This window comes from Anastrepha ludens, chromosome 2 (genome assembly GCF_028408465.1).
Source record: "Anastrepha ludens isolate Willacy chromosome 2, idAnaLude1.1, whole genome shotgun sequence".
NCBI lineage: Eukaryota > Metazoa > Arthropoda > Insecta > Diptera > Tephritidae > Anastrepha > Anastrepha ludens.
In genome coordinates this window covers 114,631,374-114,649,126 of record NC_071498.1, presented here as the reverse complement: position 1 = coordinate 114,649,126, position 17,753 = coordinate 114,631,374, and the positions used below count along the sequence as shown (strand labels likewise).

At 31.9% G+C, this 17,753-nt stretch overlaps 1 protein-coding gene across 16 annotated transcripts in view; it reads left to right on the top strand.

The window, feature by feature from the left end:
* Positions 1–17,753, top strand: part of LOC128855138 (heterogeneous nuclear ribonucleoprotein R) — a 110,801-nt gene that overhangs the window by 50,582 nt on the left and 42,466 nt on the right. For 9 of the 16 annotated variants that reach the window (XM_054089803.1, XM_054089805.1, XM_054089807.1 and 6 more), the window contains exons 2-4: positions 4,346–4,464; positions 6,390–6,711; positions 6,817–7,058. In XM_054089803.1, the coding sequence (XP_053945778.1) occupies positions 4,348–4,464; positions 6,390–6,711; positions 6,817–7,058 (681 nt within the window). In that variant the 5' untranslated portion in view covers positions 4,346–4,347. Of the gene's footprint in view, positions 1–4,345; positions 4,465–6,389; positions 6,712–6,816; positions 7,059–9,686; positions 9,823–17,753 lie in introns of those variants that run through there. The other 7 variants (XM_054089806.1, XM_054089804.1, XM_054089808.1 and 4 more) reach the window with 3 other exon arrangements.

Genomic DNA, 17,753 nt, shown 5'->3' with positions numbered 1-17,753 from the left:
CACGGACGGTGGGATTTAGCGAATAAAAAATAAAAGGAAGAATTCTAGCCTATGTACTGACTAGATTATCGATGAAATTTCAGCTGCATTAAAGTTTTGTAAAAAACGCCTTTTTATATTTACTTATTTTTAATGGCTAAACTTGTGCCATCACTTGTTAGAACCACTGTATATGTCTACATGAATATACACACATTATTTAAAGCAAACTGTTCACGCGACGCGGTGACTGCTGTTCAAAAACTAATTGCTAATACAACTAAATCTGAAATATATGTATGTGAATGTGTGTTGTGTATACGTGTATTTTATTTGTCAAAAAAAAAGTAGCTGATAAAATTTGTTTAGTACTTTATTTATGTATGTGGTCTAAATTATTCGCACTGCTAACCTAGTTTGCAAAAGTTTGTTTAAAAAAAATATTTGTTTCTGTTTTTTACTTTAATCTGCAAGCATTAAATAGTATTGAGTTGTTTCCCCTAAATTCAACGATTGTAGATTTCACGCAGATTAGAAGATGTAGGTATGTATGTAGTTGGCAATAAAAACTTTTAGAAAGCGGCTATGGAATAAAAATATTCCAGATCGTAAGAGCAAACATAATAAAATAATTAAGTAGTGAATTCAAAAGTCATTTCAACGAAAATACCGTTGAGTGGAACTATGGAGTAACAAGCAAAATGGATGAAAGGCATTTAAACTTATTTTCATTGACCTTTAGATTAAAATGGTTTAGTAAACAGAAACAGAGGCTTCACAGTTCATTGCTGAGTTCACTTAGAATATATTTTACTAAAACTCATAGCACAATAAAAGCTGGAGCGCTTTCCATACAATATTTTTTTTCTTGTTCGCCCCTCTCGGAGCCGTACACGGTTCTGCGCTGTTGTTTTTGCTCTGTCCCATGAGATGTCGGTCGTAGATATATGTCGTACATATATATAAGTATATCTACATAAACATAGATCCATCTTTGGCATTAAAGTAGAGATCAATATATGCGCTAGCTTTTTTGTGCCAGAGCGTTAAAGATCTTTAAAATTTATCACAAATTATGGATATATGTAAAAAAACACGTTTGTCTTAAACCTTGGCTGATATATAGTATGTGACAATATTTCATTTTATTTGTACGAAATTCTTGTTCTTTTTGTAGAATAATTGCCGCCTGTGAACAGAAGTTGGTTTTCATTGATACCTTTCCATTAACTAATTGCACTTGAAGGTCTGCTACTGATTTCCAAAAAAAGAATTCTATGAAGATCTTCCACCCTCGTGTCCTGAAAATAAATAAATATAAATAAAATGAATTCGTCACTCAGATCTGCAAACAAAGGATTTTTACTAAACGATATTCACCCGCATCGGCAGCTGTTTGGCTAAGTCAATTTGCTTTTTTCTATTTTTCGAATAATAATAATAATTTCAAAAAATATGGGGTAGCTGCAAAAATATCATTATATTCCTACAGCTGTTGTTTCTATTCATCATTTTTCTATTGTAGATTCAGTAGCCAGACGTGCCCTGTAGAGAAAATTACTACGGCATTTTTTTTTTTTTTTTGTTTTGGAACTGCATATTTGGTTATTACAGCGCTTTCAAGCTTTACTGGGCTACTCTTCATGAGTTCACCTGGTAGTCACAGGGACTCATAGCAATGTTTTGTAAATTTTTCTTGATTCCTATCCCTATTTATTTTTAAACCTTACTCATCTTCTGACCCAATCAGTAACCAGTGGGCATGTTAGCTCTCCAGATTCAATTGAGGCGCATTATAGAAAATGCTTCTTCTTTCTACGCTCCTTTATAAATCGTTATAGGAAAATCCAGCCATATGGCCAATGGTTCAATGCACCGTTAATATGTCCATGAGATGCCGTTTGCTCATTTATAAGAGTCTTGAGAGTCTCAGTGAATTACGGTAGCATCAGCCCCAATGCCAGTTTCTGATTTGCTTGAAATTCTGATTGGAAACGCATTGCGGCTAAAAGCGATATTAGAATCACAGACATCTGTATCGGAACAAATTTAACTAATTTTTCGAGTATATTAGAAAAAATATATTCTAAAAAAACAAAATAATTTACTCTGAGAATAAAGTTTTTGCATCTATGCGTTTGTATTTCAGGTGTAGAACTAGAAATTAGTAAAATTTCAGGTATGCCTCTTCGGGTCCTACAGGGTTTTTTGTACAAATAAAAGTATTAAAAGCCCAAAAATGAAGTTCACTTTTGTTGTATATACTATAAAAAATGGGCTTAAAGATTAGAAGCAAACATATTTTTCTTTGTTTTCATGTACGACGATACCGATTTTTTGATGTTCACGATAAATAAATGTGTATAGGCATGTAAGCAGTTATCAACAGAAGGCACCCTTGAAACTCTAAAATAAAAAAAGGCAAAGTGCTCGAGAATTTAATAAACGCACTCGCATAAAAAGTTCGAGTACGCCTATAAGCGATGAAATAGCCACACAAACCATGCAACAACAACAATAAATGTACATATGTACATATATGAGAATTGTCAAACGTTTTTGTAAACGTCATAGTCACTGCGTCACATTTGCTGCTGCCCAACATAGCCGAACCTAGCCGGCATTCAATATTTGGTATGAGGCGGCGATAGCAACAAAAGCAGCACAAAGTCGAAGACAAAAAGTAGTGGTGGTGATGATATTGGTGACTCGCATAAACAGCTGTTCACATGATGCGCATGTGTGTGTGTAGATAGCGTTGGTGGCGTATACGTAACAATGCAGCAGTTTGCCTACTCCTAATTCCTCTCTGCGTGAAGAATGTGCGTGAGAGTGTTGAATAAAAAGTACACAATCACTAAGCAAATAATCAAATATTCTCTTCTAGCTCACACACGAACAAATGGGTCACATTCATATATGCACACATAATTATCAGCTGCTGGTGAAGTGTGTCTAAATACACAATAGCGATCGGAGCGCGCTCGCCGGCGACAAGCAGCGTACGTTAGAGTCGTACGCACTAAAATTCAAAAGAGGATAGTCAGAAAATAACAAACAACGAAATTAGAGACAGCCACCGGTTGGTGTCAACGCACCTTGTACGCGCAGTTTTTGCGAGTTTGCCAAATTTTTATTTCTTATTTCTATAGCAATTTTTTCTTTTGTTTTGTTTATTATTTTCTATGAGCGGAATTCTCTTTTTTGCTCTGCCGGTAAACTAGAGAATTGTGTGAAATAATCTAGAAAATTATTGAGAGTACAAAGTAGTAAAATAGTGTGTGAGTGGTCGAGATGCGTGTGTAGAAACTATTTAGCTTCGCTCTTCATTATTGTTGCTTTTAGTGTTGGCAATTTTGCAAATTTTGTTAATTTCGCAAAATGTGCGTTCAAGCATACGGCGACCCAATTTGCGTTCATTGAACCTTCCTCAAGGTAAATTTGACTAGCGCTTCCGCAATCTCTTGACGCTTACGCGTAGCTACGCGAACGTCGATCATCAATTAGTAGTTAGGGAGAGTGAGTGCAAAGTGGGGATATGAAGTGGACTGTTGTTGGAGGAGACTTTCTACAGGCAGCGTACATACATTGGCAAGTGGTTGATCAAGCATTTGAGCCACGCTGCTCGGTCTTTCTCACATGTTGTGGACCGACCGCTAAGTAGGCGCTAAGGTTTTTTTTCTGTATTTGCTTTTACATATTGCCGCTTAAATTTGCAAACCTTACGCGTTCACGTGCTGAGTTTATTTATTATTCTCCTTATGCGTACCAATGCTGGTTGGTTCGCTAGTGTTTATTTGTTGCGAATTATGTGCAGTCCGTTCAATAACCTCAAATTTATGTGACGATTACAATTGTGATTTTGAGTACACGGGGTTGCAAGTAGAAAATGTATATTCCGGGCCCTGCTTTAAAATAACAATATTGAAAATGAAATTTATTAAATATAAAACAAATGCCAAACTAAGCAAATATTACAAAAATAACAAAACATAATATAAAATTTAAGTTTTTAATTCAATGCCCAATTAAATTTTTCCGTATTTATGCATTAAATCAAGAAAGAAGTTTTTAATTTTGGTAATACAAGTTTTTTGCTGAGAAAATAAAGATTTTTCTTACATACTGAATTGGCAAACATTTTTTGTTATCCATGAAGAGCAAACATATTTACATATATTTATATAATTGTTAGATATTTGACCGAGCTGCTGCTTAGCACTAATTTATGTTGTGCAGTTTGATGCTGAATAGGTCAACAATATTTATTGTAATTAATATATATTATTATAATAATTGTTTTTTATAAGAAATTTTTGTAATTATAGCTTTTATTTATTTACGTTTATTTTGTTTTTTATTACAGAAATGGCGGAAGGCAATGGCGAACTGGTAGATGACATCAATCAAAAATCAGAAGATCGCGGCGATGGTGAAAGAACGGAAGATTACCCAAAACTCTTGGAATATGGCTTAGATAAAAAAGTAAGTTAAAATAAATTGATCATATTTCATAACAATTCATAAAAAAATTTTGTAATAAAAAAAATTCAGAAAAAATTTAAAATAAAAAAAAAATTAATTAATTGAAATATGGCTTAGATTCTATACTGAGTTCTAATAAATGGATCATATTAAACAAAAAAAAAATATTATGAAAAAATTAATGAATTAATTGGAATAAGGCTTAGGAAAAACAATCAGTTAAAATAAATTGATCATATTTCATAAAAATTAATAGAAGAATAGATAATAAAAAAAATTATCAATTGAAATATGATTGATTCAATGCAGAGTTCTAATACATTTATGATATTTCAAAAAAAATTAAAAAAACAAATTATAAAAAATATTAATTAATTAACTGGAATAAGGCTTCGAAAAAACAGTGAGTTAAAATAAATTGATCATATTTCAAAATTCTATTAAAAAAGTATGTAACAAAAAATTATTTAAAATTCTAGTAAAAAAATATTTAATAAAAAAATTTATTTTAAACTTCTAATCAAAAAATATATAATAAAAAAATTAATTAATTGGAATAAAACAGTGAGTTAAAATAAATTGATCATATTTCATAAAAAATAATAGTAAAATATATAATAAAAAAGATAATAAATTGAAATATGGCTTAGATTAAATACTGAGTTCTAATACATTGATGATATTTCATAAAAAATTAAAAAAAAAATTATGAAAAAATTAATTAATTGGAATAAGGCTTAGAAAAAACAGTGAGTTAAAATAAATTGATCACATTTAATAAAAATTTATCAAAATATATAATATGTTATAAAAAAATTAATTAATTGGAATTTGGCTTAAAAACAAACAAATTGATCATATTTCAAAATTCTAAAAATATAAAAAAATTTAAAAAATATATGAAAAACATAAGCACCCCTTATAAATCACATACAAAGTTTCAAAAAGGCTCTAAATGGGCATGAGTCACAATAAAATCAAAAGAGACACGTAAAACTGTCCAGCGAAGATATAAACCCAAGTGGAATTGATGTCATTCCTATTCAAGTTTTTTTTTTTTGTCTAAACCTTAAGCAAAATTTTAAGTTTAACTGTCGTAATATTTTTCCTCAATAAAATAAACCTTATTAGGTTTCGTCAGAAATTTTTTAATGATTGTCAAAAGGGTATTCACTAAGCCTCAAGGAAGTTCCGAAGCACTGAGATGATTAAAAAGATTTTAATTAGACATTCGAATAGCTTGTAGAAACTTTCTCAATTGAACAAGACAACGTGGAGCATATTTATATATTTATCGATAATTTTCCAAATAATAATAAAAATCGCGCTTAATAAAAATCGCTCGCATGGTAAAAGTGATCAAGAGACATTAAGTATTGGACAACTATTGGGCAGATATCAAAAACTTGTGAGAACACTTAAGAGAACGCAGGTGGGATTTGAGTAAAAAACTTTGAAATATTTACTCAACCTCAGTCTTGAAGCTTCATTTGAAGTACAAGCGAGTGATATTCACTTAATTAAGCGAAATTTACTTAAGCGGGAGTCACTTAAGTGATCTAATTTTTAATCGATTTTTACGTGGTTATGTTTCCTAGTGCTAAGTCGTCCTCCAAAATTTTTTTTCTAATAGTAGTCGCCCCTCTGTAGGCCTTGACAAACTTTCGAATGCATTTCTGCCATGAGAAAAAGCTCCTCATAAGAGATATCTGCCCTTCGGAGTCGGTTTAAAACTGTAGGCCCCTCTATTTGTGGAACAAAATCTAGACGCACATCGCAAATAGGAGGAAGCGCTCGGTCAAACGCCCAAAAAGGGTGTAAGCGCTAATTATTTATTTATTTTAAGTCGTCATCCTTCTACATTTACGTTCTTACTTGCGTTCAAATTTTAATCACACATTTCTCTCTCTTCTCTCTACGCACAGGTTGCTGGTAAACTTGATGATATTTACAAAACAGGTAAATTAGCGCATGTCGAATTAGATGAGCGCGCACTAGACGCGCTCAAAGAGTTTCCGGTTGATGGTGCCTTGAATGTATTGAGTCAGTTCCTCGAATCAAATTTGGAACATGTATCAAATAAGTCTGCGTATTTGTGTGGTGTTATGAAAACATATAGACAAAAGAGCCGTGCCAGCCAACAGGGAGTACCAACGCCAGCGACCGCAGTTCAAGTGAAGGGACCAGATGAGGAGAAAATCAAAAAAATTCTCGAAAGAACTGGCTACTCCTTAGATGTGACCACTGGTAATATAATACATTAGAATTAATCTGGAATTTTTATATATTTTTTTTTGTGCAATTGTCTCATGTTATGCTACGTTTGTTTCGTTTTCTCTTGTTGCGCCACAGGTCAACGCAAATATGGCGGACCACCACCTAATTGGGATGGTCCAACACCCGGCAATGGCTGCGAAGTTTTCTGTGGGAAAATTCCAAAAGATATGTTTGAGGATGAAATTATACCGTTATTCGAAGAGTGCGGTACAATATGGGACCTTAGACTAATGATGGATCCGATGACGGGTACAAATCGTGGATATGCATTTGTAACCTTCACGACGCGTGAAGCGGCTTCAAATGCCGTACGACAGGTAGTTTGAAATTCATTTATAAATTTTTGAGAAAAATATGTATTGCATACTCGTTAAAGCAAAAAACACACTTTTTTTGCAAACGCTTTGTCAGAGTTGTGAAAATGAAAGCTTCTACATACAAATATTTAGCTTTGTGAAAGCCAGCAGTAAATTTATTTACATACATATATAAATATTTATATATTTATTTACTAATTTATTATATTTTAAAAGTACAAACCAAAAATGCTTTAATCGATTGTACTATAATTTCTTTTCAATAGTATAATTTTAGGCACAAAATACATTTCTTTTAGGCTGAATGCAAACAAAATTATGCTTCGAAATTCACATGACAAAAACGACACGAATTAAAATTCAAGTCAAAAACAAAAGAAAATCAAAACAAAATCAACAATAGTTGAAAAAACTATATTTTGGATGATTTTAATCGGATACCACCTTCTGGCCACAGAATTCGAACGACTGATTTTAGCTAATTGAGTCCATGCTAGGGACTCTCGCTGTTTCAATTTGAAATAAACTAAATACCATCATTTGATTATCATCATTATTACTGTATAAATATTATGTAGTAGTACACATATTTATTGTAAGCTATTTATGTAACTTTTAAGTATGTATTTTACTATTTTTGTAGCTGCTTTCGCGTTCTCTCTGTACTTTACTGTACTTTTAAGTTGTACTGTTTTACTGGAATCTTTGTTCTCTCAATTCTACAATACCGAGTAGTAGTTTTTTTACTTGCATTTGCATGCCGTTTCTTATTACAAAAAAAGAAAACAAAAAACCAAAAACAAAAAAATAAAACAAACAAACAATTAACTGTCTCGTCTAGTAAACTCTTTTCTTTGTTTTTTTTTTTTTTTTTTTGTTTTGCGTACCTATACTCGTATTGAATTGGATGCAACCAAACGAAAACTAAACCAAAATTTTCCACCTACAAAAATCAACGAATCGAACTCCTTGAATTTACTGAAATTTAATAAACACAAAAATAAAAATTTAGCCCTAGAATGCAAAGCAAAATATTTACGACGAAAAACGATTTGAAAAGAAGTCTCTAATGCTCCAAAAAACTATTTTCCATCACTTTCGTTTAAGTAGTCTAGCTGCCTGTCCCCTACCAACCACTGTTTCCTAAACGTAGTTTAAAAAATATAATTTGTTTCGTTTTTGTTTTTATAAAATAATTTCTTATACTATTTTCATAAACATATTTTTGCTATGTTCTTGTAAAATAAGCAAAATGTATTTTTAAATAAATAATAAAATACTGTCGTACGTTTAGTTTGGGGTATAAAATAAGTTCAGGCTGCAATACTCGGCAACGAAATTCAAAATTAATTTATGAATAGAATAAATAAGAAAATTCAAAATTAAAATCAATGCAAATTCCAAATTCTAAAAGTGAAAATACTAAATTAAAATGACAAATTTGTAATACCTAATTTTTTTTTAAGTTTTAGTATTTCGATTTCTCCTCTTTGCAACAACTGCGTACCCTCTCAATGCTCTTCATACCGAAACTTTTTGTAACTCTAATTGATTTCCTTAAGCTTGTGTATAACTTTTGTATATTCTTCTTGTATACTTTTCTATTAGGGTAGTATTCGTAGTGCTGTGCTTAATTTTCGATCTCCGCAAAATTCTTCGAACTTGCAACGAAAGTGTCCTCTAATCATTTTTTTTGTAATCGGCGTCCACGAGTTATTTATGTATGTTGTATTGATTTTGAAGCTGGAAAGAATTGTCTGGTTTTATTTTTTCAATTGCGAGCATGCCCCCTATTAAACAAAACAACAACAACAAAATATTTATTATTAATATCCCTTTGTTTGTCTCATCCTTGAATTTTCCTTAACTATCAACAAATGCGAAATTACTCTCATTTTGGACTCGAAATACGTGCAACGAAAAATGAATGTTGGCTTTTGAAAATAACCAAAAAACAAAAAAATACACGAAAAAGCGAATTAGCGTATAAGCGAAAGTATCAAAAAACAAAAACAAACTTTTCGGCTAATGTTAAGTACCCGTTCCGCCCTCATCAAATCACTTACATTAAAAATTTCTTCAGCTATACAAATCGAACAGAACTGGTAATCGTGTACGTTTAGCACTTTACAAACATATACCATACAAACATACATTTCACATTTTAAATAAAAAAAATTTTTTTTTTCACCCCACCTTCCTGATGGTCCTTCTTTAAATTTCCTCATAAAATTTACTTTTTTATTGACCCCCAAGCCGTTCCCAAAAATTCGTTTTTACCACAAATCGTTAATTATCTTTTCCCTTTTCCTGGTAAATCATCGTTCAATTTGCATTATTTAAAATTTATCCTTTCTTTTTATTATTACATAGTAACTTTATTGTACTACCATTTGTGCTCAGTATTTTTGTTGATTTTTTGTCATTTTTTATGATTTTACCATTTTAATTAATTATTTATTTATTGTTTATTAAATTGTATCTTGTTTATTATTATTATTAAATCCTACCAACTACAACTGCATAACATTAACATTTACTACAACTGCTGCAAAAAAAAAACAACAATGACATAAACAAACGCTAAAAACACATATAAATATTTGTATACATATTCCCCATCTACAGCTCGATAATCACGAAATAAAACCTGGCAAGTGTCTAAAAATTAACATTAGCGTACCGAACCTGCGCCTATTTGTAGGCAACATACCCAAGTCGAAAGGCAAAGAGGAGATATTAGACGAATTTGGTAAATTAACAGGTAAATTCAAAATGAAATTTTTTTCTAAAATTTAATTTGTATAAAAAAAATCGTAAGTGCATATGCGTTTGTGGTGGAATTTGTTAAATATATAATATGCAAAATACGAAAAATACGAAAGCACTTGAGACTACGGTAAAATATATGTGTACAAGTGTATGTAAAGTGCTAAGCGAAAATTGCGTCGAGTTGCATTAGAAAATTAAAACAATGAAAATTAATGAAAAATAAAAAATAAGAAGAAAAAATAAAAAAAAGAAAAAACAATATTTTTTTAAAATTTCGTAATAAATAAGAGCATTAAAAAAAAGATTGTAAATTATGAAAATTTGAAAATTATGAGTTAAAATATTTATTAAAACATTTAGAAGCACCAAAAATTTTATAAAATAAAAATAAGTAACATGAAAATTTTCGTAAATAACTTCAAAAAATGTGTTTTCCATAAATAAAAATATTTAATAAAAATAAAAATAGTAAATTATGAAAATCTCAAAATTATTAATTAAAAAAATTATAAACAAAAAAAGTAACATGCAAATTTTCATAAATAATTTCATAAAATTGAAATTTCATAAATAAAATGATTTAATAAAAAATAAAAATAGCAAATTATGAAAATCTCAAATGATGAATTAAAATATTAATTAAAAATTTTGGAAGCACAAAATTTTCGTAAATAAATTCATAAAATTTAATTTTCATAAATAAAACTTTGAATAAAAAATAAAAATAAAATAGTAAATTATGAAAATCTCAAAATTATGAATTAAAAACTTAGAAACACAACAACTTTTATAAAACAAAAATAGGTTAGGTTAGGTTAGCCTGGTTGGCAATGGTCCCTAGCGATACCAGATGGAGACCGACCTCTATGAATACCTAAAGTAGACACCATGTAGGATGTCAGCGCTTTTGGCGAATCTAAGTAGAGCTGGGAGCTCCGCTTTTGAGACGTCCTCCAGACCCTCAAACAGTGGAGCTTCCAGGCATCTTAGTCGCGTTTTTAATAATGCAAAAAAAAGTAACATGAAAATTTTCATAAATAATTTCATAAAATTGAAATTTCATAAATAAAATTATTTAATAAAAATTAAAAATAGTAAATTATGAAAATCCCAAAATATGAATTAAAAATTTTGGAAGCACAAAAACTTTTAAAAAACAAAAATTAATAACATGAAAATTTTCGTAAATAATTTCATAAAATGAATAATTTAAAATCGAACCGAAAAATATCAAAAATTAAAAACTGCTTGTCTTATGACATTAATTACCATTTTAAGAAACCTTTCAGCAAGGTTTATATTTTAGAAGCAGTTCTATGAAGTGAGTTTTCCTAGAATAAATTAAACAGCCTTAGTTCAAAACATATTTCAGAACTCCTTAGCGATGAACACAAGTTCTCTATTGGATGTTGATGCCAAAGGTGATTAAAAATTATAGTGTTTTTGCTGTTGTTGAAGCAGCATAAATATTCCCCCTGCATATACGGGGATGCTGCTGAAGTGACAGCCCTTGGCCGGGTATAAATCCGGGTCATTTCGGTTAAGTAGAACCAACTATCGTGGGAACATAAAAAAACAAAATTATAATCGGTGTGACTGCTGGTGATAACTTTTTATGGGAAACTGAATCAATTTTTAATATTTATTAAGACCTACTGTTCAGACAATTCACAAAATAGGTTCTCCTCTTGGGTTTTAAGGGATCTAAAGTCTATTATAGATCGTCTGTTGATACGCCAGGCCTGGGTTTAGCGCAAAATTATAAAATCTAAACAATTTAATCTGAAATACACCAAGCAGAAGTTCTTGTCTATCGCAGCAATCAGAGTTGGCAATAAAAAATTATTCCGTTATAGATATGTAACTAGTGATAAATATTGAGAGTGAGTTGTAAATGAGACTCCTTGAAATAACAAATTTAGCTTTGAGGAAGCAGAAGATGTTCGTGAATGGTTCAGGTCTCTGCAGTAATTCGAAACGATAAAAATTTAGTCTGAACTTCAACCATCAAAACCTTCCAACTTCAAACCTTCCATCGGTATTATATATATATATATATAATTGGCGCGTACACCCTTTTTGGGTGTTTGGCCGAGCTCCTCCTCCTATTAGTGGTGTGCGTCTTGATGTTGTTCCACAAATGGAGGGACCTACAGTTTCAAGCCGACTCCGAACGGCGGATATTTGTATAAGGAGCTTTTTCATGCCAGAAATACACTCGGAGGTATGCCATTGCCTGCCGAGGGGCGACCGCTATTAGAAAAATGTTTTTCTGAATTTAGTGTTTCACCGAGATTCGGACCTACATTCTCTCTGTGTCGTCAACGCACCAACCATTCGGCTACGGCGGCCGCTTCCATCGGTATTGGTCACTCCTAAAACACTTGAATTAGCAATCAGCTTTTTTCCACGGTATGATGTTTGTTCGACGGCAGAGGCCTCTGCTTTTTAATTGCCTACGAAGCCAAAAAATAAACTCCAGGGAACAAGAGTTATTTTCCGCTTAAACTCAAGACTGCTGGTATCAGTGGGTGTGATTTTAAGTGAAGAATGCGCTTCACAAGCTCGAATACCGGTCAAAAGTTCGTATACATAACCTCTTTATACCAAATATTAGTTTTGTGAAAAGTAAATCCATTATTATGCTCCTCCTTTTTTGAATCCAGCTTTGCGCAAAGGGGTTAACACTGCCGAAATGGTCGAACTTTAGCTCCTCCGACTGCCAACATCCCGATCAAATTCGATCAATTCTATAGTTTTATCGACATTTTCGACGACGGGCCTGCCTGTACGAGTTGCATCTTTAACATCAAAAATGGCTGAACGGAATCGTCGAAGCCTAAATTGAAACAAATATTTTACTAGTAGTTAATTTATTTGACCTCTAAAGAGTAAAGAATCCTTTAAAATGCACAAAAGCAAAGTTTCAAAGAAATTTTAAGTTGACTTAGCTTTTCAACTTTCACAGCTCTCGTTTGCAGTCGGCCAAGAAACATACACCCGTTGTTCAATATGAAAAAATTATATGCAGAATTAATGGCTATGAAAAAATGTGCTGCGTTGTCGTAAGGGAATCACTAGTATGGAATGGTGATGCCACTTGTCTATAACGTATCTGGCTAACGAGATTTTTAGACTGTTGCGCATAATACCTTGATTATTGGTGCAAAACTGAAAACTCAGCAAATGAATTAAAAAATCGCAATACTTAAAAAATATATATAATAATAAAAAAAATATAGTAATAAATTATATGAATGACTTCATTTCATGATAAATCTAAAGCTGAACTTTGAATTTATAATAAATTTTTTTTTTGTGTGTTTACAGTGCTAATTTTTGCATATTATATAATAAATTCCACTACAATTCGCATAAATACTCGTAGCGAGATCGCAATTGCGACCCATTTTAATTGGCTTGTGAAATATAAAAATCCAATTGGCTTCAATATTGGCTAAATACCCAATTGGCTAATGTATAAATCGGTGCAACTGTAATGAATTGTTATAAACAACTACAAAATGTGTGGGGAAATGTGGGAAATGATGAAATTTTCTATGAAATATGCAAATAAGCGGTAGGGAGGGAGGTTAATTTGCGAATAAAAACCAGAGTAGCACGAATGGGAGTGCTCAAATAGAATACATCTGATTGAGTAAGATATTATTCAATACAAACAAAAAAAAAAGAAAAAAAAATCGCTAAACTCGGATACCTATACCCAATTATATTTAAATTTTTCAAATATCTTTTTTTAGTTTTACTTTAATTACATATGAATTTATATCATTATTTAAATTAAGTAGCCGTCCATGTAGATAATATACCATTTTATCCTCTCACACCACAACAAATAATTACTCATTATTCAATGACATTTATCATCCGTACATAACCACACACATGTACATAACCTCAAATAACAAAATACCCACCTAAGCTCACCATTTTATTAATTTTTGTCAATACCATTGAGACTCTTTTCAAATGCGTATCTAACCGAAATTTTGCTAAGTGTAACTCACCACAAATGTGTTAGAAATGGAAAAACAAAAAACAAAGCGCACATATACATAGCCACAGGCATGCAAACATGCGTACGTATGTGCATACATATGTACATACATATATGTGAATACTGCCTGCCACATGTGCATACACTCATGTAATTATGCCGCGCTCCCATTCGCACACTCTCATGCATCATCACATACACACGCACACAAGCTTTGTGTCGCACAATTCACATGCATTTGCATACACAGATCCATGCGTATATACTTATGTAAATTTCGTGCGTGCATACATTCACTGAGAATGGCTGTCGCTTAAAGTTGTTCATCTTTTTTTTTTTGTGAAAGCTTATAAATCTACAAACAAGAAACTAAAAAAAAAAACAAAAAACAAAAACAAAAAAGCAACGACAAAGATATCTCCAGTCATTAACTCTCGAAAATAAAGAAAGCAAAAAACAAAACAAAAAAAAACAGAAATCTAAAATATAAATTTTCTAAGAGGAAACAAAGTATTACAAAATTGTTTGCATCAATTTCTTTTCTAACTTAGTTCATTACACACAAATAATACATACATACGTACCACACAAATTTGTAACTCTTTCTGAGTTGAGTTTCCAGAAGTCAGTGCATTTTATTTATTATATTTATAATTTATAATTCCGTTTGATCGCGAATAATTGATTTTTTTTTTTTTTTGTTAATAAACATTTCGTGAGTTTGATCACTCGATTAATAGTTCATTACAAATTGATTAGTAAAAAAAAATCAAAATTATTTTAGAAATTTATACAAATTCTAAATCTAAAGTGAAATCTAAACAAATATTTTACAAAACCATCAATTCAGAAGGGTTTTTAAAGCTTTACTGATAATAATATTCCCAATTTTTGCATGTAAGAGGAAAAATTTTAAGAAAAGCAAATATAATACACGCATATGCATTTTAAGCAAATAAAATAAGTTTTTGAATAAAAAATGTTACGCTTGATATGCACCCCTATAGGGAATGTCGACCGGCAGTAGAATAGACTCTTGTCGATTCAGTCGATTCTATTCTATTTTTATATTGTGCAACTTGTTCGACAAAAATTTACTCCATTGTGAATGGCCATCTAAATTGCAAACAGCTGTGTCCACATTTTTACGAAATTTGATTTACTTTTTATTACTTTGAAATAAATATTCCTCTAGCAAAAACCTAATAAATAAAAAGTATTGAGCTGTAGTTTAGTAATGAGAGAGAAGATGAATGTGGGAGTTTAGCCACGTTGGCGACATTTAGACGGAACTGTAGAAATGCATCCAACAATACTCTGCAGCGGGGGAACAACTGTATGTGATTTTCAAGAGCTGCTTAAGAAATTTAGTTCACATATCTATCAACCTCTCTAATTTTCTGTGCTCAAGATCATACCATTAGGTGTAGGAAACTAGAGTAATGGCAAATCTACCGTTTCTTTGGTATTAACTGATGTGTTTAAAGTTTTAGGAGAGCACGTTTGTAGCGACTGGATATCCCTTAAGGGGACAAATACCTGCAAACGGCCATATTTTCCCTGATTTTCATTAAAATTATTTAAAATGAAGAAGTCAATATATTTTTTTTAAATTGGAGTACAGTTTATTATTACATAAAATTTTTTTATTTTATTTTAATCATTTAAAATGGCGAATGTACACTCAATTCTTCCAGGAAGGTCGCAGCGGTGCTTCTCAATCGGGGGGCATTGTGGCACCGACGTCAGTGACCTGAATAGAAAAAACCAAAAATTTTTTTGTTTATTAATGTCATAATTTCTACAAGAATTAACAATAAATAGAAAAAATCGCGGAATAAAATGCTTAAAAAAAATAAATTTTGGTGCGAATTTTCCTACTATTTTTACTTCGAAAAAATTATTTTTTCGAAATTTTAAATTCATAAAAAAGATGTGCAAAATTTCAGGCAGATCGGTCAATAGCTTTTCGAGTTGTCATGTACGCCAATTCGAAAAATATCGTTTTGAGAAAAACGCGTCTAAAGTTTGTATACTCTGTGGGCAAAAAGTAAGGTGAATTTATTTGTCAAACTTCGCGGGATTAAAATTTCGCTCTAGTTATTTTTTTCATGAGTTGGCAGCACTGTTAATAACATCTGGGCCAACTTTCATGTGAATGTCATTATCAGTTATATATTTACGCTTGTGTTTACCAAACGACCAAGAGTGCATTTTTCGATTTTTACAATGTCTGATTTGATTGAGCAGAGAAGTGCCATCAAATTTTGTTTGCGGAATGAAGTTTCGGCTACGGAAATGTTTAGCATGTTGCAGAAGGCATTTGGTGATTCGACCATGTCGCAGAAAAATGTTTATCAGTGGTACAAAGACTTCAAATAGGGCCGCTCCGGACGACCATCGACGTCAACAGATGACCAACACGTCAATAAAGTGAAGGAGTTAGTGCTCAAAAATCGTTGGTTGACTGTTAAAGACCTTACTGATATGATCAGAATATCAAAAGGATCTGTGAAAACCATTTTGAAAGACCATTTGGGCCTACGAAAAGTCAAATCTCGTTTGGTACCGAAAACTCTCAATTTCTTGGAAAAAAATCGTCGCATTGATGTGTGTGAAACAATGCTTTCAGACTATCAGGACAAGCTCAAATGCATCATTCCGGGAGATGAGACTTGGATTTATGCTTACGACCCTGAAACAACCGACCAATCAAGCGAATATCGTGCTAAAGGCGAGGCCAGACCGAAAAGAGCACGTCAAAGTCGTTCAAAAATAAAGGTCATGATGACAGTTTTTTTCGATTTTCGTGGTGTGGTGCACTATGAATTCCTTCCACCTGGCCAAACTGTTAATAAGGAATATTATTTGAGCGTTATGCGTCGTTTACGTGAAGCAATTCGTCTAAAAAGACCAGAGTTATGGGCCAACAACTCTTGGTTTTTGCATCACGATAATGCACCGTCTCACGCTGCACTCGTTCTTCGTGACCATTTCGCCTAAAATTCCACGCATATCGTTCCGCAACCACCTTATTCGCCTGATTTGGCTCCGTGTAACTTCTGGCTATTCCCAAAACTCAAGAGACCACTCCGGGGAACGCGTTTCGAGTCGATTGAGAAGATAAAAGCTGAATCGATGAAGGTGGTGATGGCTATACCGGAAATGGACTATTTGGCATGTTTCGGGGATTGGAAAAATCGTTGGCATATGTGTATTTCATCGAGAGGGGATTATTTTGAAGGGGATGAAATTGATTTACAAGAATAAATAAAGATTTTTCATTTTACAACCAAATTCACCTTACTTTTTGCCCACAGAGTACATGAAAGTTCAACCTCTCCCAGCGCTCGAACGCAAAGAATAGAATCGTCACGGTTAACGATCTATAATATAAGAAATACTTAAATTTACGTTCTAAAATTTGTTGACATATTCTAATAGGATTATATTAACATTTTATGAAAAAAAAAGAAATTTTTTTCGAGATTTTACAGGTATCTGTCCCTTTAAACTGGCTTCACTGACGTTTTTCACATAGTATAGATATACTGCTTGTGCTGCTCCCGTACGAATTTATAGTCAAGAAAGACCAAACAAATGTGCGAACGCTCGAACGATCTGCTTATGCTCACGCAAATGTCTTTAACTGCAAACCCTAGGATAAATACTTTTCCAGAATAAGTTCGATTTTCCAATTCAATTAATGCTTATGAGTTTGTTAAACTGCAAATTAGTAATAAATTTGATTAGAATCATATTTGATTATACGTACAATTTTTTTTTTTAACATGGCTTCTCTAAAGTAAGTGGTCTAACCATCAAATTTCAAATTTAACTATAGTACCTATATCATAGCGCAGAGCAACAGTATTAATTTTTCATTGTTGACACATTTGGTTTTT